Source organism: Cetorhinus maximus, chromosome 2, assembly GCF_964194155.1.
Source record: "Cetorhinus maximus chromosome 2, sCetMax3.hap1.1, whole genome shotgun sequence".
In the NCBI taxonomy this organism is placed as follows: Eukaryota; Metazoa; Chordata; class Chondrichthyes; order Lamniformes; family Cetorhinidae; genus Cetorhinus; species Cetorhinus maximus.
The window spans coordinates 177,551,514-177,576,772 of NC_135880.1; the positions used below are offsets into that span (position 1 = coordinate 177,551,514).

The 25,259-nt window shown below is 44.1% G+C and overlaps 1 protein-coding gene across 5 annotated transcripts in view; it reads left to right on the forward strand.

The window, feature by feature from the left end:
* Positions 1-5,822: 5,822 nt before the first annotated feature.
* Positions 5,823-25,259, forward strand: part of rigi (RNA sensor RIG-I) — a 57,217-nt gene continuing 37,780 nt past the window's right edge. Inside the window, exons 1-5 of one of the 5 annotated variants that reach the window (XM_078529324.1) lie at positions 5,823-6,052; positions 13,999-14,130; positions 15,550-15,731; positions 19,361-19,511; positions 23,167-23,283. In XM_078529324.1, the coding sequence (XP_078385450.1) occupies positions 5,947-6,052; positions 13,999-14,130; positions 15,550-15,731; positions 19,361-19,511; positions 23,167-23,283 (688 nt within the window). In that variant the 5' untranslated portion in view covers positions 5,823-5,946. Of the gene's footprint in view, positions 6,053-13,778; positions 13,905-13,998; positions 14,131-15,549; positions 15,732-19,299; positions 19,512-23,166; positions 23,284-25,259 lie in introns of those variants that run through there. The other 4 variants (XM_078529353.1, XM_078529342.1, XM_078529333.1 and 1 more) reach the window with 4 other exon arrangements.

Here is a 25,259-nt window from a genome sequence, read left to right on the forward strand (position 1 = left end):
TGCTCAGAATGCAGCTTTGAAGCGAGATGAAGCTGTCCAGTTCACAAAATCAACCAGCAGCACACTATCGCCAAAAGTCCTCACAACTCACATTGACAATGCTGCTGACCCTTTTTATCCCACCCGTGGATGAACTTTTGCAAACCATGGCCTGCCCGCCTGCCCATTTTGCCCTTGCAACGGCTGAAAATTCACACGGGCTATGTAAACTCGGAGACAATTGGTGTGTCAAGGGTCTTAACTGGCCTCTTAATTAATGGCGGGCACACCCCCATCTCCCTCATGTGCACGCCTAGCGAAATATCGTGAGAATGAGCGTTGACATTGTCAACACGCGTCATCTCACACTTGAGCGGGTCGGGCGTGCGCCTGCCTGCCAAGCGAAAAATTCTGCCCATGGTCACTGCTTTTTTCTTTCATTGTAGAGTTGACTGTAATGCCCCAGGAACAGAAGTATGTCACTCAGCCCATTGAGCCTGTTCCACCAGTTAATCAGAGCATGGCAGATCAATAGCTTACCTCCATTCACCTGCTTTGGTTTAGTAACCCTCAGTAGCCTTGCCTAATAAAATCACATGTTTGGATGTACCAGAACAAATTGTTGTTTTCCCAGTGGATCTCATGAAAAACTAAAATCAGCTGAATCCGCAAACAATGGAAAGATATTTTGGAGCTTGTTCAAGGAGCCAAAATTTTCCAATTGTTGGGTGAAGTTTAGGATTGAAATAGAGGAACAAGAGACCATTCAGTCCCTTGAGTCAGTTGCACCATTCAATCAGATCGTGACAGATCACCACAAAGGCAATTAGGGATGGGCAACAAATGCCTGCCTTGCTAGGGACACTAACATCCCATGACAGAAAAAAAAGTCACGAGTATTGCTGAAAAAAAGGACACGCTGTCAAAGCTCTTCATCTTGCACGCATTAGGACAGAATCTACCAATCAGAAACTCACTTCACAACCAATCAGCACCCTTTTCTCGTGCAGTATAGATTTGTTGTTCCCTTTGAAATTTGGTATTCTTGCAATTCTATCCTGATGAAACAGCATGTCTCTCTTTTTTCAGCAATACTCAAGATTTGTAGGAACAAGTGACTATTTAAAAAGTAATTTCCTTGGTTAGAAAAACTAATCAAAGGTTTACCTCCATATAATGAATATGGCCATTTTTACTTTCGATGGAGCTGTGGATGGAGGAAGATTAAATGGCATATATTCAATTATACGCAATATACATTAGTATATAGTCCCCATCACATGCTATGCTGAATCCTCATTAATTTATATTGCATTTTTTATATGACATGAACCTTTCCCCCATAAACTTGTTGTATGAATGAGCTTAAAGACATCTCCAGCCCTTACCCAAAATAAATCCATATATACTAAGCAGCATACATACTTGTCACCACTCCTTACAGCCAACAGAGACTACTTTTACAAAAACAGAATTACCTGGAAAAACTCAGCAGGTCTGGCAGCATCGGTGGAGAAGAAATCAGTTAACGTTTCGAGTCTTCATGACCCTTCGGCAGAACTGAATATAGTTAGGAGAAAGATGAAATATAAGCTGGTCTAAGGTGGGGGGGGCGGGGGGAGAGAGAAGTTGAGGGTGTGGTTATTGTGGAGATAAGCAAGCAGTGATAGGAGCAGATAATCAAAAGGTGTCACAGACAAAAGGATCAAAGAGGTGTTGAAGGTGGTGATATTGTCTAAGAAAGGTGCTAATTAAGAATGGAAGACAGGATACTCAAGGTACAGCTCTAGTGGGGGTGGGGTGGAAAGACTAACAAAGTTTTAGTTTTAGATTTAAAAATAATGGAAATAGGTGGGAAAAGAAGAATCTATATAAATTATTGAAAAAAAAGGGAGGGGGGAGAAACGGGGTGGGGATGGGGGGAGGGGGGAGAAACGGGGTGGGGATGGGGGGAGGGGGAGTTTAAGATCTAAAGTTGTTGAATTCAATATTCAGCCCGGAAGGCTGTAAAGTGCCTAGTCGGAAGATGAGGTGCTGTTCCTCCAGTTTGCGTTGGGCTTCACTGGAACAATGCAGCAAGCCAAGGACAGACATGTGGGCAAGAGAACAGGATGGAGTGTTAAAATGGCAAGCGACAGGGAGGTTTGGGTCTTTCTTGCGGACAGACCGCAGGTGTTCTGCAAAGCGGTTGCCCAGTTTGCGTTTGGTCTCTCCAATGTAGAGGAGACCGCATTGGGAGCAACGGATGCAGTAGACTAAGTTAGGGGAAATGCAAGTGAAATGCTGCTTCACTTGAAAGGAGTGTTTGGGCCCTTGGACGGTGAGGAGAGAGGAAGTGAAGGGGCAGGTGTTGCATCTTCTGCGTGGGCATGGGGAGGTGCCATAGGTGGGGGTTGAGGAGTAGGGGGTGATGGAGGAGTGGACCAGGGTGTCCCGGAGGGAACGATCCCTACGGAATGCCGTCGGGGGGTGAAGGGAAGATGTGTTTGGTGGTGGCATCATGCTGGAGTTGGCTACTTTTAGAGACTACTTTTATCCTATCCATTTGTGTTGGCAATTAGAAGAGCTTTGATAGTGAATAAGGAAGACTATTGATGCTGGTTTGGGAATTGGTGGCAATGTTATCAATATAAAATTGCCACAAAGTGAGTGAGAAGAAATGTTTTTATGCAGAACGCTGGACAGGTAGGTACTAGGTACTGAAGAGTCTGAACTGAATAGTCTCGGGTTAAAGAGTTTGGCCATTTAGGACTGAGATGAAGAGGAACTTTTCCACTCACGATTGTGAATCTTTGAAACACTTTACCCCAGAAAGCTGTGGATGCTCAGTCATTGAGTATATTCAAGCCTGAGATAAATAGATTTTTGAATTCTAAGGCTATTTAAGGATATTGAGATCAGGCTGAAAAGTATTATTGAGGCCAAAGATCAGCCATGATCTCACTGAATGGCAGAGCAGGCTTGAGGGACCATATGGCCTACTCCTGTTCCTATTTCTGATGAGACTGCAATGCTTTGCCACAGGCTGAGGTAAACTCCATTGACTGTTCTAAGGGAAAACTGAATAAGTATTTGAAGCAGAGGAAGATTCAAGGAGAGAACAGTGGAGTCAGTTTTGCACTGGTTTCACAAACAACCAGCATGGATGTGATGAACCAAAAAGCCTCCTTTTGCGCTGTAAACTTCTGTGTTTCTTTTAATTCAACTAGTGTGTTAGAATTTGGAATAAGACATCTTGACAAGGCAGGGTATAAAGGTTTATAAAGGTTCTCCCAAGTCCAGCTATGCAAAACCGCAAGCTGAAAGTGCTTGACAGATTGCCTTCATTAACCTGAAAATTCACCCAAAATATTTCAAGATTAAATGGAAATATTTAATCAAGTGGTAGAAGGAAAATTATTTCCAGTTTGATTACAGATCAGTAACAAAGGCGTTGAAGTTTGTTGAACTTGTCACTATATACACAGATTGTGGCTAATGATCTATTTGTATCGATTGCATAATAACAGGCAACAAATAGAAAGTTATAATATTGCAGAAGTTTTCCACAACTGATGCTGAGGTTCCTGAGATGCAGAATGATCTGGAAATATTATACTGAGATAGCAATAGTCAAATAACCTGCAACTTAGAACATGTTGCAGCAGCTTGGGTCATCATGCAATGATCACTCTACATATGTAACTGTATACAACAATGCAAATTCCTGTTTCTCATTTGTATGCTGCCCCTTGGCAACAACATTTGCAGCAGAAATCTTCACCTGTACACTGACAGCAGCCGACTCCAGCACCTCACCACAACCTCTCCCATCTCTTTCACTGGTTCTAAATTAGCAGACTGCTTGTTTGTCATCCAGGGCTGGATTAGCAGAACCTTTCTCCAATTAAATTTAGGGAAGACTGAAGCCGTTATCTTCAATCTGCTGTACAAACTCTGTTCCCAGCTGCAGACTTTGCCCTCTCCCGGGCAACTCCCATAGGCTGAATCAGTCTCTTTACAATTTTGGTGTCATATTTGATCCCAGGATGAGCTTCCAACACACATCCTTGCCATTACTAAGATCATTTATTTCCATCTCCCTGACATTGCCTGATTCCACCCTTGCCTCAACTCATCTGCTTCTGAACCCTTCAGCCCTACCTCTGGAATCGACTATTCCAACTCCTGGCTGGGTGCCCCCCACATTCTACCCTCCATAAACGTGAGGTCATCCTAAACTCTGCTGCCCACCTTCTTACTGTGCCAAGCCCCATTCACTCATCACCCCTGTGTTTACTGACCTACATTGGCTCTCAGTCAAGCAACACCTTGATTTTAAAATTCTCATCCTTGTTTTCAGATCTGTCCATGGCCTAGCTCCTCTATATCTCTGTAATCTCCTGCAGCCCTTTTTGTTACAATTTATCACATTAAAGGTGCTATATAAATAGCGGTTGTCTTTGTTGATCTAGAATACATTGCCTGAAGGGGTGGTGGAAGCAAATGCTATTGTATCATTAAACAGGGAACAGGATAATTACTAGAAAGGGAGAAAGTAGCAGGGTTATGGGGAAAGAGCAGAGAAAGTGAGATTAACTGGATAGCTGTTTCAAAGCGCTGGCACAGACATAATGGGCTGAATGGTCTCCTATGCTTTTTTGTTATTTGTTCATGGGATATGGGTGTCGCTGGCTGGGCTCACATTTATTGCCCATCCCTAATTGCCCTTGAGAACTGAGAGGCTTGCTAGGCCATTTCAGAGAGCATTTAAGAGTCAACCGCATTGCTGGGGGTCTGGAGGTGATCTGCACCCCCAGCCAGAAACAGGTCCAGCTTTTGGTCTCACTCAATCACCCCTCGGTAAGCCTAGCAGAGCAGGTAAGCCACAAAGCAGTGTGGTGACTATGGCTGTCTTGAGAAGTAAATGTGCCTGACAAGCCAGTGAACCAAAGGGATATAAACTACCCCTGGAGGGCCGGTGAGCAGAAAGGACAAGCACCAGTTTGGTGCTAGAAAGCAGGCAGGCCTGGGAGCACGAGGTCCATGAATAAACAGTTGAGTTGGATAGCATTTTTTGCACAGCAATGGACAGGTGAGCTGGGAGACAGTCGGGTTTGGGGAGCAGGCAGTCGGGTCAGCAAATGGGGCTGCGAAACACTAATGCACATCAAACCAAGGAACGTCTTGCATTTATGTAGCGCCTTTAATGTTGTAAAATGTCCCAGAGCACTTCATAGGTTCATTATCAGACAAACTTTGACACTGAGTCACATAAGGAGATATCAGGGCAAATGGACAAACGCTTGGTCAAAGAGAGAGGTTTTTGAGCATCTTGAGGAAAGCCGGACGGGGAATCAGTGTCTGTTAGTGGACACGGTTGATGGACGGACTGCATTTGGCAAGAACTAGGGTTCGAGTACTGCACCAAAAGCAGGGCCAAGGAAGCAATTAGACAGGGCATACATTAGTTTGGTGAGTCAGCAAGCAGACTTTATTTTGCTGCTTCATTGGGTTAAGAGCAGATTTGGATGGGGAAAAAATAATGGCAGGTTTAAAAGACCGGGTCAACACACAGACAAACATCAGCATCTGAAAATGAAAGGGAGATGGAAACCGATACAAATCGAAACCGATACTGACTGTGTGTGTGTGAGAGGGAGAAAAAACTAAACAAAACTGTGCTGAGTACTCCCTGGTCAATTACACTGGCGCAGAAATCCGCGAAAGTTACTGACCAGTTTATTACAGTAGCTTCCTATCCTAAATGAGCAGCTGATATTCAATAAATGTTAAGTTTCTGTTTCCTCGCGGCTCCTGGTCTGACTGGCACCTGATTTCCTGGAAATTGCGCTGTTGTAGGCGGAGTACCAGAACATATTTAAGTAGGTGGATGGTGTGTTGCTCGGCCAGACGGGCAGAAGCGGATTGCATGATATTGCATGTACCACAGTTGGGGTTGCTTTTAAAGCAAAACAAAGACTTAAAATGACCGAAGCCGACAAACAAAACTTGAGGGCCTGGGGACATTACATAACCCACATCCTACGTCCAACTTACATTCATGGATTCCTCACAAGTTTCTTTACGCAAGGTATGGTTATTGCGTTTGATTTTTAAAAACTAGGTGATGCATCTTTTTTTATTTCCTGATACTATTTTAAGCAATACCGGCCCGTCGAGAAACTGACGTCTTCGTGTCGGCCGCAGCGCCCGATTTTTAAACCCGCCCATCCCGGTTCTACTCTGGAGTGTAATTATGGGGGGTGGGGATGCAAAATATAAGGCTCACCCAGCGAATTAGGCTAAAATTGCTCCTTAATTAAATTAAATTGTGTAGGAATAAGGTGCTGGGACTGAATATAAAGAGGTGCCAAAGGTCAGCCCACTGGACCATTTCAGTAAATAAATATATCTTATTTAATTTGTGTATCTGTCACAGAAGCTGTATTCAGGCTACAGTTACAGCCTCGGGCGTTTTCTTACATTGAAACTTCTGCAGAGAATTGTTTCTTGGTTGCAATAGGAACCTAAAGGCAATGATGTCCTTGCGACATAGCCTGACAACTGAGCCTTTATTTTTTCCTAAAAAAAATACTTGGCTGATTTTTATCATCAGAGGCAAGTGACAGTGCTTTCGGAATACCTTGAGGAGATTCAGGCAGATGGCTCTTTGGCAACTTCTAATTTCCAAAGAAGAGTCATATTGCACTCGAAACGTTAATTCCATTTCTCTCTCCACAGATGCTGCCAGACCTGCTGAGGCTTTCCAGCATCCGCAGTGTTTTGCTTTTGTCCCTTGGCAACTTAATTGTTTTTGTAGGGACTCCCAAGAGCCTCCATTTGAAGAAAAATGCCTTTATCCCCCATCTTTTATTCTATTTTCAATCTTTTTCCCATCCCCTCCCCCCACAAGGGCCAGCTGTCACTTCTTCATGTTGTTCTTTCCAGAGTGTTTACTCTTGTCCTGCTATTATCACATTCTGCTTTCTGACCTTAATGCCACCTCCTTTAGCCAGTACCACTATCATTAACACCCCTTTGTCCTTTTGTCCATTACATCTCTGGCAATCTCTCCTTTGCCTCCACCTATCACTGGCTTTCTATCCAGCTTCACCTGCTCCACCCCCTTTAAACAGTATAAATTTCATCACATTTTTACTTCTCTTTAGCTCTGAAGAATAGTCATACAGACTCGAAACATTAAACATCGAGGTTTTTCATCCTCAAAGGCGTCCAGAAAGATAGAAAGGAACAGAGGGAAATGTCCCCACTCCAGAAAAACATGCAGAACTTGCTTCGGCTGCAGTCGGTGAGGGTCGATGTCAAGGAGGAACTCCAAGAGGTGAAGAGCCAGCAAGCCTCGCTCTTTGCCTCGGAGGCCTCCAAGATCATCTTCCGATCCAGAGTCCGCTCTGTGGAGCAGAATGAGACGTGTTCACGTTTCTTCTTCCAAAAGGTACACAGAGAGAGCTCTGTGATCAGCAGCCTGAAGGAAGAAGACGGCTCAGTAAAGTCATCACAGTGTGACTTTTTGAGGATCAGCAAATCCTTTTATGCCAGATTGTCTGACGTGAAGCCCACAGATAGCACGGCCTCCCAGTCCTTCCTGTCCTCTATCACGTAGGTCTTAGACAACAGTACACGGGAGAGCCTGGACAAACTGCTAACTCCTGATGAACTGACTAAGGCCCTTGAGTCCTTCAAGAAGAGTAAAACTCCCAGAAACGATGGTTTACAGGCCGAGTTATATTCGGCTCTGTGGGACTGGATAGGCCCAGACCTGCTAGAAGTGTACGAGAGTATGCTCCTGGCCGGCAGCATGTCAGCATCCATGAGGAAAGGCATCATCACCCTCATCTACAAGTGGAAGGGGAAAGGGAGGAAATTAGAAATTGGTGACCCATTTCACTGTTGAATGTGGACTATATGATTCTGTCCAAGGTCATCGCCAATCGGGTCAAGTCCGCTCTGGAATTGGTGATCCACCCTGACCAGACCTGTGCTGTGCCCGGCAGGAAGATCTCTGACAGCCTCGCGCTACTCAGGGATACAATTGCCTATGTACAGGACAGGGCTGTGGACACCTGCCTCATCAGCCTGGATCAGGAGAAGGCCTTTGACAGAATATCGCACACCTGCATGGTGGATGTGCTCTCCAGAATGGGGTTTGGGGAAGGAATCCACAACTGGATCCAGTTGCTGTACACTAACATCAGAAGCGCAGTTTCAATCAATGGGTGGGAACAGAAAGCTTTCCAATTAAATCTGGAGTCAGGCAGGGCTGCCCTCTCTCCCCTGTCCTGTTTGTGTGTTGCATAGAACCCTTTGCTGAGTCCATCAGGAGGTATCGGGCATAAGAGGAGTGATGATCCCAGGCAGTGGAGGCACTCAGGTCAAAGCCTCCCTGTACATGGACGATGTCGCCGTCTTCTGCTCGGATCCGCTGTCGGTGCGCAGACTGATCCACATCTGCGACCAGTTCGAATTGGCCTCGGGAGCTAAGGTAGATCATGGCAAGGGCGAGGCCATGTTCTTTGGGAACTGGGCTGACCGATCCTTTGTCCCCTTCACCGTCAGGTCGGACGGCCTGAGAGTGCTGGGGATATGGTTCAGAGGGATCGGGGCATGCGTTAGAAACTTGAAGGAGTGAATGGCTATGGTGGAAAGGAAACTAGGCTTGTGGGAGCGACGCTCCCTCTCCATTGCGGGTAAGAACCTGGTCATCAGGTGTGAGGCACTCGGTGTTCCTGTATCTGGCCCATTCCTCACTCCTGCGCGATGGCAATCACCCAAGCCATCTTTCGCTTTATCTGGAGGTCAAAAATTGATCGTGTTTGCAGGGATGCAGTATACAAGCCTCTAGATAAAGGGGGAAAAAACGTGCCCAACATTGCCCTCATCCTGATGGCCACTTTTGTGTGCGGCTGCATCAAGCTGTGCGTAGACCCTCAATACGCAAATACCAAGTGTCACTACATGCTGAGGTTCTACCTGTCCCTGGTGTTGTGAAGGATGGGTCTGGCCACGCTGCTGCAGAACGCTCCAAGTACTTGGACCATGCAGTACCACCTGTTCCTCAAGGAAAAATTTACGCAGAGAAACACCTTTGACCACAAGTGCATCAGGCAGTGGTCGGCACGTAACATTCTAGAGGGCTTGCGGGAAAAGGAGAGGGCGGATCCTGTCCCTGAGCAGACCGTCAAAGTCATTTGACAGAACGCCTCATCGCCAGAACTTTCCACCAAGCACCAAGATGTAACTTGGCTGGTGGTGAGAAAGGCCCTCCCCGTCAGATCCTCCCTACATGCCAGTTATCTCACCCCCTCTGCACGTTGTCCTCGATGTGACTGTGGTGGGAAAGAGACCGTTGTTCACCTCCCTGTGGAATGTGCCTTTGCAAAGAAGGTCTGGAGAGAGATGCAGTGGTTTTTGTCGAGGTTCATCCCGAGCAGTGCTGTGACACAGGACTCTGTGCTCTATGGGCTGTTCCCAGGGACACACACCGAGACAAACATCAACTGCAGCTGGAGGATCATCAACTCGGTGAAAGACGCTCTTTGGTCTGCCCGAAACTTGGTCTTCCAGTGCAAAGAGTTGTCCCCGACCGAGTGTTGCAGACTGGCACATTCCAAGGTCCAGGAACACACTAAAGCTTGCGGCAGCCACTGCAAAGGTGCAATGGAGAAAGGTCGCTGTCTAAGACCTTTCTGCCATAGTGCACCGAGGGGCTGGGAATTGTGTAGATCCCTCGGGCCGTACGACTCACAATGAATGTATGCAGTGAACACTAAATGTATCATAATTGTATTGAAGCACCTCAGACTGCAACATGATGTATATAGATAACTCCAATACCATTGCACTGTCTGACTGCCTGTAATGACCACACTGAAATGTCTGTAATAATCATTGATTGTATTGAAGCACTTCTTGATCCAAGTGTAAAAGTTGAATATGATTGCACCGTTTGCGATGGCCATTTAGAAATGTTTTGTCATGTTCTTTCAGATATTTTATGAATAAAGTATATTTTTCCAAAAAAAACTTTTTTTCCTCTCTATAGATGCTGTTAGATCTGCTGAGTTTTTCCAGCATTTTCTGTTTTTATTTTAGATGTCAAGTGTTCTTTGATCATCAAGAAAATTGGCACTCATTAAAAGGGAAAGGTTTTTGATTTTTCACTTGGTGCACCAGATAAATGAATAACTATGGGTTTTGCCTGAAAAGATCATTTGAGGGCAACTGCCCTGCAAGGTTGAGTTTGGCCACATCGTTCCCAAAGCTTTCCTGCACTGGGGTTTTCCTTGCCCCATGTCTGGGCCTATTGTAGACACATTGATAGAGATTGATAGCTTTGATTAGTCAAGAACTTGATCATTGTTTTATCATATGACTACCAGGATGGTAGAAGGTGAACCAGATGGACAGAACACATCCATTCAATCCACATGCTTGACCCTGAACTTCCGGTTCCTTGCCATTTTAATTCTCCATCCCACTGTCACTCTGACCTTTCTGTCCTGAGCCTCCTACACTGCTCCAGTGAAGCTCAAAGCACAGCACTACATCTTTTCATTGGTCACTTTACAGCCTTCCAGCCTCAACATTGAACTCAACAATTTCAGATCGTAACCACTTCTTCCATTTTTGTCCGCTGTGTCTGCTGCCAATTCAATCTGGTCGCACAAGATGGCCACCAGCATCTGTCTGCGCATATGCACTGGTCTGTGGTCGTGCAGAAATCGAATGACCTCACTGCTGGAGCCTGCAGCCTGGAACTTATAGAATGGCAGAAGGGGAAAGAATGAGGACAAGTAATATAGTCTAACACCCACAGCAACCTACGATCCACTTACATTACTAGGATAGTGAGACAGAGCTTAGAAACACTGACCAACATGACTGCACTAAATATCCCACAAGGAAAAGATTTTAGTTTCCCGTCTGCAAATCCTTCCCTTCTAGCCCCCTGTAAAAGGAGTTTGCAAAATCTATCGCTGTCAGTCCGGGATGGAAATTCACAACACTCTCTCCTCCTGCGACTTGGGTCAGTGATGCCTGCGCATGAGCTTTGCTGCACATTGCCCCCAATAAAAATAGTGGCCTTTAACCTGGGCCTACCATCAGCATACAACTACAACTGCACATGCACAGAGTTGCCAACAAACACAGCCATTTTTTCAGCTTTTGAAGATGATTTTGCCGCTTTTCTAGAGGAGTTTTACACCTCTTCTTGACTTCTTTTTGTTTCTTTACTTGTCCCATTACCATCTCCTTTTGCCTTGTACCGTCATCCATTTTCTCATTTAATCTCTTCTGCCTTCCACCCTATCACAGAAATGTCCTTTGTTCTTTTCTCCCCTCTCCCTTTCCCTCCCTCTGCACTCGCTTAAAACGTGTTAAATTCCTAACACTTCACAGTTCTGATGAAGGATCATCGACCTGAAATGTTAACTCTGTTTCTTTCTCCAATGATGCTGCCAGACTGGTATTTTTGCCGTGTAGATGAATCTTTCCCATCTAACAATTTCAGAAAACTCCATTGGCTTTGAGTCAGTATTAATATCAGTATGTTTTTCCATGTTAGACCAGATAATCAATCAGCTAATGCGAAGGCGAAATATTGCAAACACTGCAAATTTGAAATATAAGCAGAAAATGCAGGAAACACTTTTTTTCATTCTTTTCATTTCATTTTTTTTCATTATTGCCCTTGAGAAGGTGGCAATGAGCCACCTTCTTGAACCGCTGCAGTCCATGTTGTGTAGGTACATCCACAGTGCTGTTGGGAAGGGAGCTCACGGATTTTGACCCAGTGACAGTGAAGGAACTGCGACATAGTTCCAAGTCAGGATGGTGTGTGGCTTGGGGCAATAGAGGTCGCAGGTTTGGAAGATGGTGTCAAAGACGCCTTGATGAATTGCTACAGTGCACCTTGTAGATGGTACACAATGCTGCCACAGTGTGTTGGTGGTGAAAGGAGTGAATGCTTAAGGTGGTGCCAGTCAAGCAGGCGGCTTTGTCCTGGATGGTGTCAAGTTTCTTGAGTGTTGTTGGAGCTGCACTCATCCAGGCAAGTGGAGAATATTCCATCACACTCCTAATTTGGGCCTTGCAAATGGTGGACAGGCCTTGGGGAGGCAGGAGGTGAGTTACTCGCTGCGGGATTCCTAGCCTCTGACTTACTCTTGTAGCATCAGTAATTATATGGCTGGTCCTGTTCAGTTTATAGTCAATGGTAACCCCAGGATTTTTTGATAGTGGGGGATTCAGCAATGGTAATGCAATTGAATGTCAAGGGGAGATGGTTAGATTCTCTCTCGTTGGAGATGGTCATTATCCAGCACTTGTGTGGTGCGAATGCTGCTTGCAACTTATCAGCCCAAGCCTGAATGTTGTCCAAGTCTTGCTGCATATGGACATGGACTGCTTCAGTATCTAACAAATTGTGAATGGTGCTGAACATTGTGCAATCATCAGTGAACATCCCCACTTCTGACCTTATGATGGAGGGAATGTCATTGATGAAGCAGCTGAAGATGGTTGGGCCTAGGACACCACCCTGAGGAACTCCTGCAGCGACGCCCCAGGACTAAGATGATTGACCGTCAACAACCACAACCATCTCTCTTTGTGCTAGGTAGGACTCCAACCAGTGGAGAGCTTTCCCCTGATTCCCATTGACTCCAGTTTCGCTGGGGCTCCTTGATGCCACACTCGGTCAAATGCTGCCTTGATATCAGTTCAGGAAGTATCAGTGGAGAAAGAAACAAAGTTAACGTATAGACCCTGATGAAGGGTCACCAACTTGAAATGCTTAACTCTGTTTCTCCATAGAGGCTGCCTGACCTGTGTATTTCCGGCATTTGGCTGATATGATGGATCAGATTATCTCCAGACTTGTGATGATATATTTCTGTAGATCATCCAATTGTAAACAAACTTGTTAACTGCTAACTTGCCATTTCTTTCTTCAACCTTCAGAAAACAGCAGTCATTTAAACCCATTTAGCTAGAAGGAGGCTTACCACCACACAATAGGCAATAAATGTAGACCAAATCCTGAGAATGATTTCTATTTTAAAAAACGTTCTGATGAAAGATTTCAACCCAAAATATTCTGCTTCTGTCTCTACAGATGCTGCCTGACCTGCTGAGTGTTTTCTAGCATCTTCTGTTTTATTTCAGATTTCTAGCATCTGCAGTACTTTGCTTTTGTCTGTGTATTTGAACTCCTGTGGATTTTTGTTCAATTGCCCTCTTTTCATTAAACAAATGCTCCTCATCCCTTGTTTTGCCTTTTAAAACACACCACTTAACACTCACCAACATTAAGTTGTATTTTCCATCTCTTCCCATTCCCTGTTCTGCTAAACTGCCCCTCCCATTAGAACTTTTACATACTCCCCACTTCAGCATATTAGTTTAAATCCCCTCCTCCCTGCCATTGGTCAATTTTACCTCCCCAAGTTGTATTACTTCAGTTAAGGTGAAGGTATTGCCTTCAATGTTACCTTCCTTTGCCCACAACTGGTTCCTCCTGCACTGGTATGGGTTGCCAACCCTCCAGGATTGTCCTGGATTCTCCAGGAATTAAAGACATCTCTTCAGGACACTGCTGCGAGCAACTGAGGAGAAAAATCAAAGGGGCATGAAAAGAATTATGTTTTTAATAAAATTCCCTTGAACACTTTTACAAGTTATAAAAATACTGGACTTTGAGGGGAGAAAATATTGTTTGACTGACAGCCAAGGATCAGCCAGTGGGGTAATGGAGTCTACTTTCACTTTCAGTTTGGTGTTGGAAGGCACCATGAAGACTGACATGTTGGGTGATCAATAGGAATGTTGGGAAGTGGGAGGCCATGGGAGAGGTGGGAGGTCATATGATGGAACTTCCAACAAGAGTTGGCAACCCATGTACATTGGTCTTTTTCTTCCAGGTCTGAACATTTCATCCTTTTTTATGTTTGGCACTCAAGCTGACAACTTATTTACTTCATTTTGTTGATGACTTGCAATGTTCTTTCTCCCCAGTTGATACTCAGCAGATTCTATCAATGGAAGACACGTCAGTCATTCGTTCTGCAGAGCTCTTTCTTGAGTGTTTGCTTAAATTGCATGAAAAAGGATGGTATCAAGCATTTTTAGATGAACTAGGAGCAATAGGTGAGTGAGTGAATGTTGCAAGGAAGCCACAATTATACACTCCATAGGGTTTGTTCTCATCAAAGGTAACTTCTATAGTGCATCATCACCATTTAGTTAAGTAAGATTCTTGGTAAATAAGCCATTAACTTTACTGGTTATTAGTTTATCAATGTCTCAAAATTCAAGGCAAGCAGTGTGCTTAATTGCTAATCAAAGAATGGAGAGTTTGCAGCATTTATTGGGCTAGGCTGTCCTGTCAGCTAGGGAGACAGCATTATTTGGATCTCTGCACTTTACGGTTTCAGTGGAGGGTGGTGAGATGGACAGAGAGAGAAATCCGGTTGGAAGGAAGTGCTAAGGAACTTAAATGAACAATGGAACATATTGGGAGATTCATCCTTGAAAAGCTTCGATTCTTAAATAATACCTCCTTTCGGTGGATAAATGCAGCATTGGGTGAGATACTGAGCCTTTGCAGACCTGGATAAAGAGTCAACCAATTAGGACCGGAATGAGGAGAAATTTCTTCACTCAGAGGATTGTGAATCTTTGGAATTCTCTACCCTAGAGGGCTGTTGTTGACAACAGGTACCGGACCCTGTATCCGGCAAGTTCGGTACCGGATGTATGCCGGATTTGGGGATTTTATGGATTTTTTTCATTCATTTATGGGATGTGCCCATCCCTAACTGCCCCTGAAAAGGTGGTGTTGAGCTGCCTTCTTGAACCACTGCAGTCCATGTAGTGTAGGTACACCCACTGTGCTGTTAGGGAGGGAGTTCCAAGATTTTGACCCAGCAACAAATGAAGGAACGGCGCTATATTTCCAAGTCAGGATGGTGAGTGGCTTGGAGGGGAAATCCAGGTGATGGTGTTCCCACGTGTCTGCTGCCCTTGTCCTTCTAGATGGTAACGGTCATGGGTTTGGAAGGTGCTGTCTAAGGAGCCTTGGTGAATTCCTGCAGTACATCTTGTAGATGGTACACACTGCTGCCATGGTGTATTGGTGGTGGAGGGAGTGAATGTTTGTGGATGGGGTGCCAATCAAGCGGGTTGCTTTGTCCTGGATGGTGTCAAGCTTCTTGAGTGTTGTTGGAGCTGCACTCATCCAGGCAAGTGGGGAGTATTCCATCACACTCCTGACTTGTGCCTTGTAAATAGTGGACAGGCTTTGTGGAGTCAAGAGGTGAGTTACTCACTGCAGGATTCTTAGCCTCTGACCTGCTCTTGTAGCCATTGTTTTTATATGGCTGGTCCAGTTCAGTTGCTGGTCAATGGTAACCCCCGGGAGTTGATAGTTTGACTAGGGAGGCAGTTGGAGGCAGGGGGTCATATAATGAAACCTCCAGCAATATACCCAACCAGATTTGGCAACCCATATTGGCTCTTTGATGCATAAAATGTTTCATGTTAATGCTCTGTGCATTCTGTTTGCAGGTTACACTGGTCTGAAGGAAGCCATTGAAACTGCTGACTTTACTGAAATTGATAAACTGCAAGAGCCTAAAGCACTACTGGAACGCATTTCACAAACAATTGTTTCCAATATAAAGCCATGTGATGTTATTTTTCAAATGTCATCGTGTCTCCTAATCAGGGAATGTGAAGAGATTAAACAGGTATTTCTTAAGGATTGAGTGACATGGGGAAGCTAGTTGGGTTGCCAACCCTCCAGGATTGTCCTGGAGTCTGCTGGGATTAATAGCAATCTCCTGGCAACTAGAATAAGCAATATCGAGTGAAAAATCAGAGGGGCATTAAAAAATTTTTTTCATTTTCTTTGAACGCTTCTGTTATCAGCCTGCCAAGAGCACTTCCAATTCTGAGGCATTCTTGACTTTAATCGTAGCACCGCTGGCAAACATGCTTTGAGCTGTCTAGGCCTAAAGCCCTGGAATGAACTCCCTGAACCCCTCTGACTCTGTTCTTTAAAATGTTCCTTAAAATCCAGCTTTTTGGCCATTTGTCCTAATATCTCCTTACGTGGCTCGGTGTCAAATTTTGTTTGATAATCAATCCCATGAAACACCTTAGGATGTTTTTTGCTACGTTAGCATAGAAACATAGGAACAGGAGCAGACCATTTAAGCCCTTGAACCTGTTCCACCACTCAATCAGTAAATCTATGCTGCACTCCCTCCAAGGCCAACATATCCTTCCTAAAGTGTGGAACCCAGTGTTAACAGAATCCAAGCGGGTTGGTGAAGTTGAAACCAAGAGACAGAACTTTTCTTCATCAAGAAAGTTTATTGACTTTGTTCAGCCTCACAGCTCTCCTCCCACACTCCCAGCTGTCCCCTATTTATACTCTTTTGAGTAAACAAATGAATAAAAAGGGGGGGTAAATTAACAAAATAAATTAAACAATTTAGGGGACCAGTCCCTTAAAAGGGCACAGTAACAAAAAAGAAAAACCTTAAAGGAAACTTGACAAACTAAATCACAATATTGTTTTGGGGGTCAATGATGCACCCCAGCCCTTACAGTACCCACCGATCGCGGAAGGTCCCCTATTTATATGTGCTTAAAGTACTTAATTAAACAATGCCCTTCACCTGTGTATCTTAACAATATAACATACTATTAATACCCAGAGCTGCTCACAGTGTTCCAGGTGTGGTTTAACCACAGCACTGTGCAGTTGAAGCATGACTTCTACTCCCTTATATTCCTCTAAATAAAAAAGTCAACATTCTATTCAGCTTTTTTGATTATTTACTGTACCTGTTGATGGCATTTTAATGACCTGTATACCCGGACCCACAAGTGTCTTTGGACCTCCACTGTTTTTAGCTTTTCCCTTTCTCATCCTTTTTAGACAGCAGAGCACCTTGTACAATTTTCCAATCGAAAGGAACAATTTCCCAAATTGGGATAACTTTGGAAGATGGTGCTTAGTGCATTGGCAATGTTCTCCCTAATTTCCTTTAACATCCTGGAATGGAAACCATCTGCTGCTGGGGATTAGGGGAGTCAAGAGTAATGGGGAGCAGGCAGGAAAATGGAGTCGAAGCTACGATCAGATCAGCCATGATTTTATTGAACAGTGGAGCAGGCTCAAGGGGCCAAATGGCCTACTCCTGGTGCTGTTTACGTTCTTAAAGACGCCACATAAATGCAAGCTGTTGTTGTTATGGGGGAATGGACTAGATGGGATAATAGGGCAAATTTACTGAAGTGGGAAGTATGGCAAATTTTGTTAACCCACCAGCAGTCTTTCCTAGTTGTTTATAGGTGTGAAAGAAGGGCAGACAGTTAATTGACAAAGTTCTGTACAGAAAAATGTGAACCCACACATTTTAAAAGTAATAGAAGGAATTCAGCTTTAAGTGGAGCAGAGGGACATGGGTGTGCAGATTTAAAAATCATTAAAAGTGGCAGCAGCATTAGAGAAGGTAATTTAAAAAAAAACAATGGCCTCAACCATCACTGTAACTCCCTTCAACCCTAGATAAAAACAAAAAGCTAAAAGCTACTGCGGATGCTGGAAATCCAAAACAAAAACAGAATTACCTGGAAAAACTCAGCAGGTCTGGCAGCATCGGTGGAGAAGAAATCAGTTAACGTTTCGAGTCTTCACGACCCTTTGGCAGAACTGAAGCATAGTTAGGAGAAAAGTGAAATATAAGCTGGTTTAAGGTGGGGAGGTGGGGGGAGAGAGAAGTTGAGGGTGTGGTGATTGTGGAGATAAGCAAACAGTGATAGGAGCAGATAATCAAAAGATGTCACAGACAAAAGGATCAAAGAGGTGTTGAAGGTGGTGATATTTGTCTAAGAAAAGTGCTAATTAAGAATGGAAGACAGGACACTCAAGGTACAGCTCTAGTGGGGGTGGGGTGGAAAGACTAACAAAGTTTTAGTTTTAGATTTAAAAATAATGGAAATAGGTGGGAAAAGAAAAATCTATATAAATTATTGAAAAAAAAGGGAGGGGGGAGAAACGGGGTGGGGATAGGGGGAGGGGGAGTTTAAGATCTAAAGTTGTTGAATTCAATATTCAGCCCGGAAGGCTGTAAAATGCCTAGTCGGAAGATGAGGTGCTGTTCCTCCAGTTTGCGTTGGGCTTCACTGGAACAATGCAGCAAGCCAAGGACAGACATGTGGGCAAGAGAACAGGGTGGAGTGTTAAAATGGCAAGCGACAGGGAGGTTTGGGTCTTTCTTGCGGACAGACCACAGGTGTTCTGCAAAGCGGTCGCCCAGTTTGCGTTCGGTCTCTCCAATGTAGAGGAGACCGCATTGGGAGCAATGAATGCAGTAGACTAAGTTAGGGGAAATGCAAGTGAAATGCTGCTTCACTTGAAAGGAGTGTTTGGGCCCTTGGACGGTGAGGAGAGAGGAAGTGAAGGGGCAGGTGTTGCATCTTCTGCGTGGGCATGGGGAGGTGCCGTAGGTGGGGGTTGAGGAGTAGGGGGTGATGGAGGAGTGGACCAGGGTGTCCCGGAGGGAATGATCCCTACGGAATGCCGTCGGGGGGGGTGAAGGGAAGATGTGTTTGGTGGTGGCATCATGCTGGAGTTGGCGGAAATGGCGGAGGATGATCCTTTGAATGCGGAGGCTGGTGGGGTGATAAGTGAGGACAAGGGGGACCCTATCACGTTTCTGGGAAGGAGGAGAAGGCGTGAGGGAGGATGCGCGGGATATGGGCCGGACACGGTTGAGGGCCCTGTCAATGACCGTGGGTGAAAAACCTCGGTTAAGGAAGAAGGAGGACATGTCAGAGGAGCTGTCTTTGAAGGTAGCGTCATCAGAACAGATGCGACGGAGGCGAAGGAACTGAGAGAATGGGATGGAGTCCTTACAGGAAGCGGGGTGTGAGGAGCTGTAGTCAAGGTAGCTGTGGGAGTCGGTAGGCTTGTAATGGATATTGGTGGACAGTCTATCATCAGAAATTGAGACAGAGAGGTCAAGGAAGGGAAGAGAAGTGTCAGAGATGGACCATGTGAAAATGATGGAGGGGTGGAGATTGGAAGCAAAATTAATAAATTTTTCCAGGTCCTGACGAGAGCATGAAGCAGCACCGAAGTAATTAGCAATGTACCTTATATTTCACTTTTCTCCTAACTATGCTTCAGTTCTGCCGAAGGGTCGTGAAGACTCGAAACATTAACTGATTTCTTCTCCACCGATGCTGCCAGACCTGCTGAGTTTTTCCAGGTAATTCCCTTCAACCTTACTTCTCTTCTAGCACCCCCTCTAAGTGACCAGACAGAAATGAAAAAGACTCACTTTCTCAAACATTTGCGCAGGTTACAGAACACAAAGGTCCTACAGCTGGAGCAATGAAACTACTCGATTGTTTACAAAGGTCAGATAAAAAACACTTTTTCAAGGAATTTCGACTAGCTTTGGAGTATTGCAACTGTACTGCAGTGACTAGCCTCTTATCTTCAGATTCAGGTAAAAGCAAAGATAGCTGACACATTATAAATTATTGTCATACATTATTTACTACTTTTGTCATAAGCCATGAATAATATTAGAATGGAAGCTTTATTTTTATAAATTCCCTTAAGTATATTAGATTATATAGTGACCTAACTGAGATGTTTAAGTATTGCTGAAAATAGAGACATGTTGAAGCTTTTTGTCTTGCCAACTAATGTCCACTTGCAACCAATCAGCACTGTCTTCACATTCAGTATAAATTGTTGTTTTCCCCGTATATTGGTATTCTTGTGAAGTGTCCTGATGAGTGTAAGACAAAAAGCTTCGGCACGTCTCTTTTTTTTCAGCAATACTCAAGTTCTGTACTACCAAATGACTATGAATTGCTTAAGATGGTTAAAATGAGTTGATAGGGTAGATGGAGAGAAACTATTTCCTCTGGTGGGGAGAGTCCAGAACAAGGGGACAAAATTTTAAAATTAGACCAGGCCGTTCAGGGATGTTCACAGGAAGCACTTCTTCAAATAAGGGGTAGTGAAAATCTGGAACTCCTCCTCTGTGGTGCAGAATAACACCACCAGCAGAGATCAATCCCCTTGCCAGCTGAGATAGCTCTTTGGGGGTCTGCCTCCTCAGCTTGCCCCATAGTGAAACTATGGCATAAGCCATGATTAAGCACCGCCCTGGACACCCAAGGTGGGTTGATGGAGCTAAGATACAAATCAGCCATGATCTAATTGAATGGTGGAACAGGCTTAAGGGCCTGAATGGCCTACTCCTGTTCCCATGTTGCAATTTCATTTTAAAACGTACTTCGAAAATTGAACAGATTGCACATCTATATAAAACTACATGCCCTAACTTCTTCACAAATTTTTTGGAATGGATTCCTGCACTGACAGTAACCAGGGGTGACATTACCAGTGTTAATGTGGTGATAGCAGTGAAAATAAAGCTACTGGCAATTTCATCATTCGCCACCCAGCTCAGCCAATAACACGGTATGAACAAACCTAGAGGAAAAAGAGATTAAGGGTGTGGGTTAGCTTAAATAATAAATTTTCCCAAGGGAATTTAAACTCAATTAAAATTATTTTTTCCAATTTGGAATTATAAAACTGGTTATCAGTAATGGTGACCATGTGACTGCCGAATTCTTGTAAAAATCCTCATGAATCACTAATGTCCTTCAGGACATTAAATAGTTTCTCTCCATCTACCCTATCAACTCATTTTAACCATCTTAAGCAATTCATAGTCATTTTGTAGTACAGGAAATCTGCACAACCTACTTGGTCTGGCCTATATGTGACTCCAGCCCCACAGCAATGTGGTTGAGTCTTAACTGCCCCCTGAAATGACATAGCAAACCAATTTGTTTTTTTCTCCATACCACCTCATCCTCCTCTTTAAAACTCATCTCTTCAACCAATTTGTTGTCAAATCATCTAAAGATGCCAGCTCAGCACTACTTTCTCAGGGACAATTAGGGATGGGCAATAAACGCTGGCCTAGCCAATGATGCCCACATCCCATGAATCAAAAATGAATTTGACCATATTAATGTCACTCCTCCCTTCTTGTAGAAAGGAATGCCCCAAGGTTCTTCAAAAAGGCACAAAGAAAACATTAGCACTGAGCCAAAGGGAGAGGTGTTAAGATGATTTGACAACAAATTGGTTGAAGAGATGAGTATTAAGGAGGAGGGTGAGGTTGGCATGGAGAAAAAAAGCCAGGGTTATCATGATTCTCAAGAATGATCTTGGAGTGATGGAAGCAAAAAGCAAAATACTGCGGATGCTGGAAATCTGAAATAAAGACAGAAAATGCTGGAAAATCTCAGCAGGTCTGGCAGCATTTGTAGAAACAAAAACAGAGTTAATGTTTCACATCTGTAAGACTTCAGAGCTAAAGAGAAGTAGAAATGTGATAGATTTTATGCTGTTTAGGAGAGGGGGTGGAGCAAAATAGAAGGTCAGGGATAGGTGGGAGGTCGGGAGAGATTTGATAAAGATGTCATGGACACAGGACAAAGGGAGTATTAATGGTAGTGTTATAGACTAAAGAAGGTGCTGATAGTGGCATAAAGGTAAGATAGCAGAATGTGTTAATAGCTGAACAAGGGTCAGCGCTCTGAAAGCACAATATAAAATCAAGTGATAGCTGGCCCTGTGGTGGTAGTGGGGAGGGGTGCAGGGGGTGGAGGCGTTGAGGAAAAAGGATTAAAAAAGAAAATAAATTTTAAAAAACATAAATATTTAAAAAAATTAAAAAGAGGATGGAGGAGAGAGTTCATGGTCTGAAGTTGTTGAACTCAATGTTAAGTCCAGAAGGCTGTAAAGTGTCTAATTGGAAGATGAGATGCTGTTCCTCCAGTTTGCGTTGAGCTTCACTGGAACATTGCAGCAAGCCAAGGACTTTACCCCAAACCCCTCCCCCCCCCACCAAACAGGGGCATCTGTCACTTGTTTTTATGTTGTGCTTTCAGTACTCTGACCCTTGTTCTGCTATTAACACATTCTGAAATTCATGACCTTCTTTAGCCTTGAACACTACCATTAACACTCCCTTTGTCCTATGCCCATGACATCTTTGTCAAATTTCTCCTGAGCTCTCACCTATCCTTGACCTTCTATTTTGCTCCACTTGCTCCATCCCCTCTTAAACAGTATAAAATTCATCAAATTTCAGCTTCTCTTTAGTTCTGAGGAAGAGTCATATGGACTCGAAATGTTAACTCTGTTTCTCTCTCCAGGAAAGCTGCCATACCTGTTGAGCTTTCCAGCATTTTCTATTTTTATTGGAGTGATTTGGCAGAGAATGTGAGGCCCATCAGTGCCTAATGTGGTTCAACCAGATCTGATGTCGAATGGCTAAATTGGTGATGCTACATATACATCCAGTTCTGTACCTCTTGAACTTGAGGGAGTGGGAATGTGATTTTACCAGGGAAAACAACTAGGATTGGAGAGGGTAGCGACATTACTAACAGTGGAGGTGAAAGAACAGTTGAGTAAATTGACTGGTGAAGGGAGAGCCAAAGGCTAGCAGTTGGGAGACTGAAAGTGCAGCTGTAAATGGCTTTAGGGGAGAGTTTCATCCAAAGTGGGGCAGGGAGGAAATGGGTGGCAAGGGAGACAAGAAAGTGGGTCCTTGCTGGTTACGTCAGTGACCTAGACTTGGAGAGGTCACAGGAGATGGCAAGAGATAGTGGGTGTGAATGTGTGTGGAGATAATTTATATAGCGGAAGAGGTATAAGGAAGACAGAAAGGCCTTGAATTCAGAGAAGAGAGGACAAGAGGAGGTTTAATGAGGAATTAAATGGATCAGGGGTCACCAGGATACAGATTGAGAGAGGGGAGGGTGGGGGGCAATATCTCTGAGAGAAACGGTGGGGGGGAGGGGGTGGGTGGGTTTGTGCCAGTGGGCAATGCGGACTTTAAAGGATAAGCAAGAGGCGTGAAAGATGAGATGTCTAAAGAGGAGAAAGAACCAGATATGTATTAGGAATGTCCAGGTGCAAATTGCTAATAAGGGCCACACCAGTACCACTGTGCCTAATGTGGTTGTGTGTATATCCAGGCGGGGTCCTTTGCTAAGGGCCTAGATGTTGGCATTGAACTGGAAGTATAATATGATTATGCAAGCCTTATCTCTTTTCCATAGGTGAGGTAAACACACATGGAGAGGACAACAGCGACTCTATGAGCATGAATGTGGAAATGTGTTATTCCGAGGAGCCAGAAAAATGGAACAATTGTAGTGCTGCTGTCAACAATATGGGTAATTATGAATGACACTCCAACTGTGCTTTGCTAAGGGCCTAGGTGTTGGCATTGACACACTCTGGTGCTTTAGTTGCTGTCAAGAACTTTCCAGTAAAGTCCACTCAACACCATCACTCGCACTGCCCCTCCACCCCACCCATTGCAGTCGGACCCTCATGTAGTTCCAGGTGACCATCATTTAGAAAAGAGAATGGGCTTTTCCACACAAAACCAATCCAACACCAGGAGAAAATCAATTGATGAAAAGATGTGTAGGTGTAATCTGGACCTACTGGTCTCTTTTCCCATTCATTATTGTAAATAGGACTTGAGCTTTTAAGATAATTGGCCAAAGAACCAGAGGTGAGGTGAGAATTTTTTTTTTACGTCGCAAAATGTAATGATCTGAAACATGCTGCCTGAAAGGGGCGGTGGAGGCAGGTTCAAGCATAGCTTTCAAAGGGGAATTGGATAAATACTTGATGGGTAAAAAAAATTGCAGGGCTGTGGGGAAAGAGCAGGGAGGAGTAGGACTAAATTGGACAGCTTTTTCAAAGAGCCAGTAGTGGCACAATGGGCTGAATGTCCTCTGCTTTATGACTGAGTTCCCTGGGCCTCAAGGTTACTAAAGCAATATCAAGGATCCCATGTGCATTCAGTAATATCATTGTTCTACCAATATCATTGTTAATTTATCAATCCAACATGCCTGGCAAGTGGTAAAAATCATTGATAAAGGCAGGAAGATGGGGTTGAATTCAGGCAAAAAGAGCAGATTTGTTCAATTAAATGGCTTTTTCCTGTTTCCCCCACCAAAAATCAACTCCAGAGGCTGTTTGATAAATTAAATAAACTGCATGCTATCGCATAGCAAACACATGGCAGTGACTGCCTTGCTTTCTCTAGTTTTACTTTCTTAATGATTGATTCAGTGACCATCCTGTAATCAAGTGGTAGCTAGCTATTAGGCGACATGTGTAGCATGCGATTAACCTCACTGTACCATCTGTGTAATGCTGCTTAAGAACGTACATAGGAGGAGCCTGTTTGACCATTCAGTGAGATCATGGCTGATCTGTGAGTTAATTCCATCTTTCCCCCATATCCATTAATAACTTTAGCCAACACAAATTTATCAATCTCAGATTTAAAATAAACAGTTGATCTAGCCTTCATTGCCATTTGTGGAAGAGAGTGCCAAACTTCACTGCTGAAAGGTCTGGCTCTAATTCTTAGGCTGGGCTGCCTTGTCCTAGACTTCCCCAACCAATGGAAATAATTTCTCTCTATCCCCCTTTCTAACTTGAAGATTATTGCCCCTTAAACCTTCTAAATTCAGGGAATACAAGTCTATTTAGTATAATCACTCCTCGTAATTTAACCCTTGGAGTCCATGTATCATTCTGTCTGCATACACTCCACTCCTTCCAAGGCAAGTATATCCTTCCTAAGATGTAGTGCCCAGAACTGGCTGCAGTACTGCGGATGTGGTCTAACCGGGGCTTTGCATAGCTAAAGAATGACTTTGACCCCTAATACTGAATTCATCTAGATGTAAAGGCCTTTTTCATTACTTTCTGTACACAAATGATAGGAAAAGATCCATCCATCCTGTCTTGTACTGTTGCAGTGTCTTGTGCATTCAAACTGTTATGGTTAAAAACAGCCATAAGACCATAAGATGTAGGAGCAGAAGTAGGCCATTCGGCCCATCAAGTCTGCTCCACCATTCAATGAGATCATGGCTAATCTGATAATCCTCAATTCCACTTCCCTGCCTTTTCCTCATAACCCTTGATTCCTTTACTGATTAAAAATCTGTCTATCTCAGCCTTGAATATACTTAACGGCCCAGCCTCTACAGCTCTCTATGGTAAAGAATTCCACAGATTCACTACCCCCTGAGAGAAAAATTCCTCCCCATCTCTGTTTTAAATGGGCGACCCCTTACTCAGATTATGCCCGCTGGTCCTAGACTCTCCCACAAGGGGA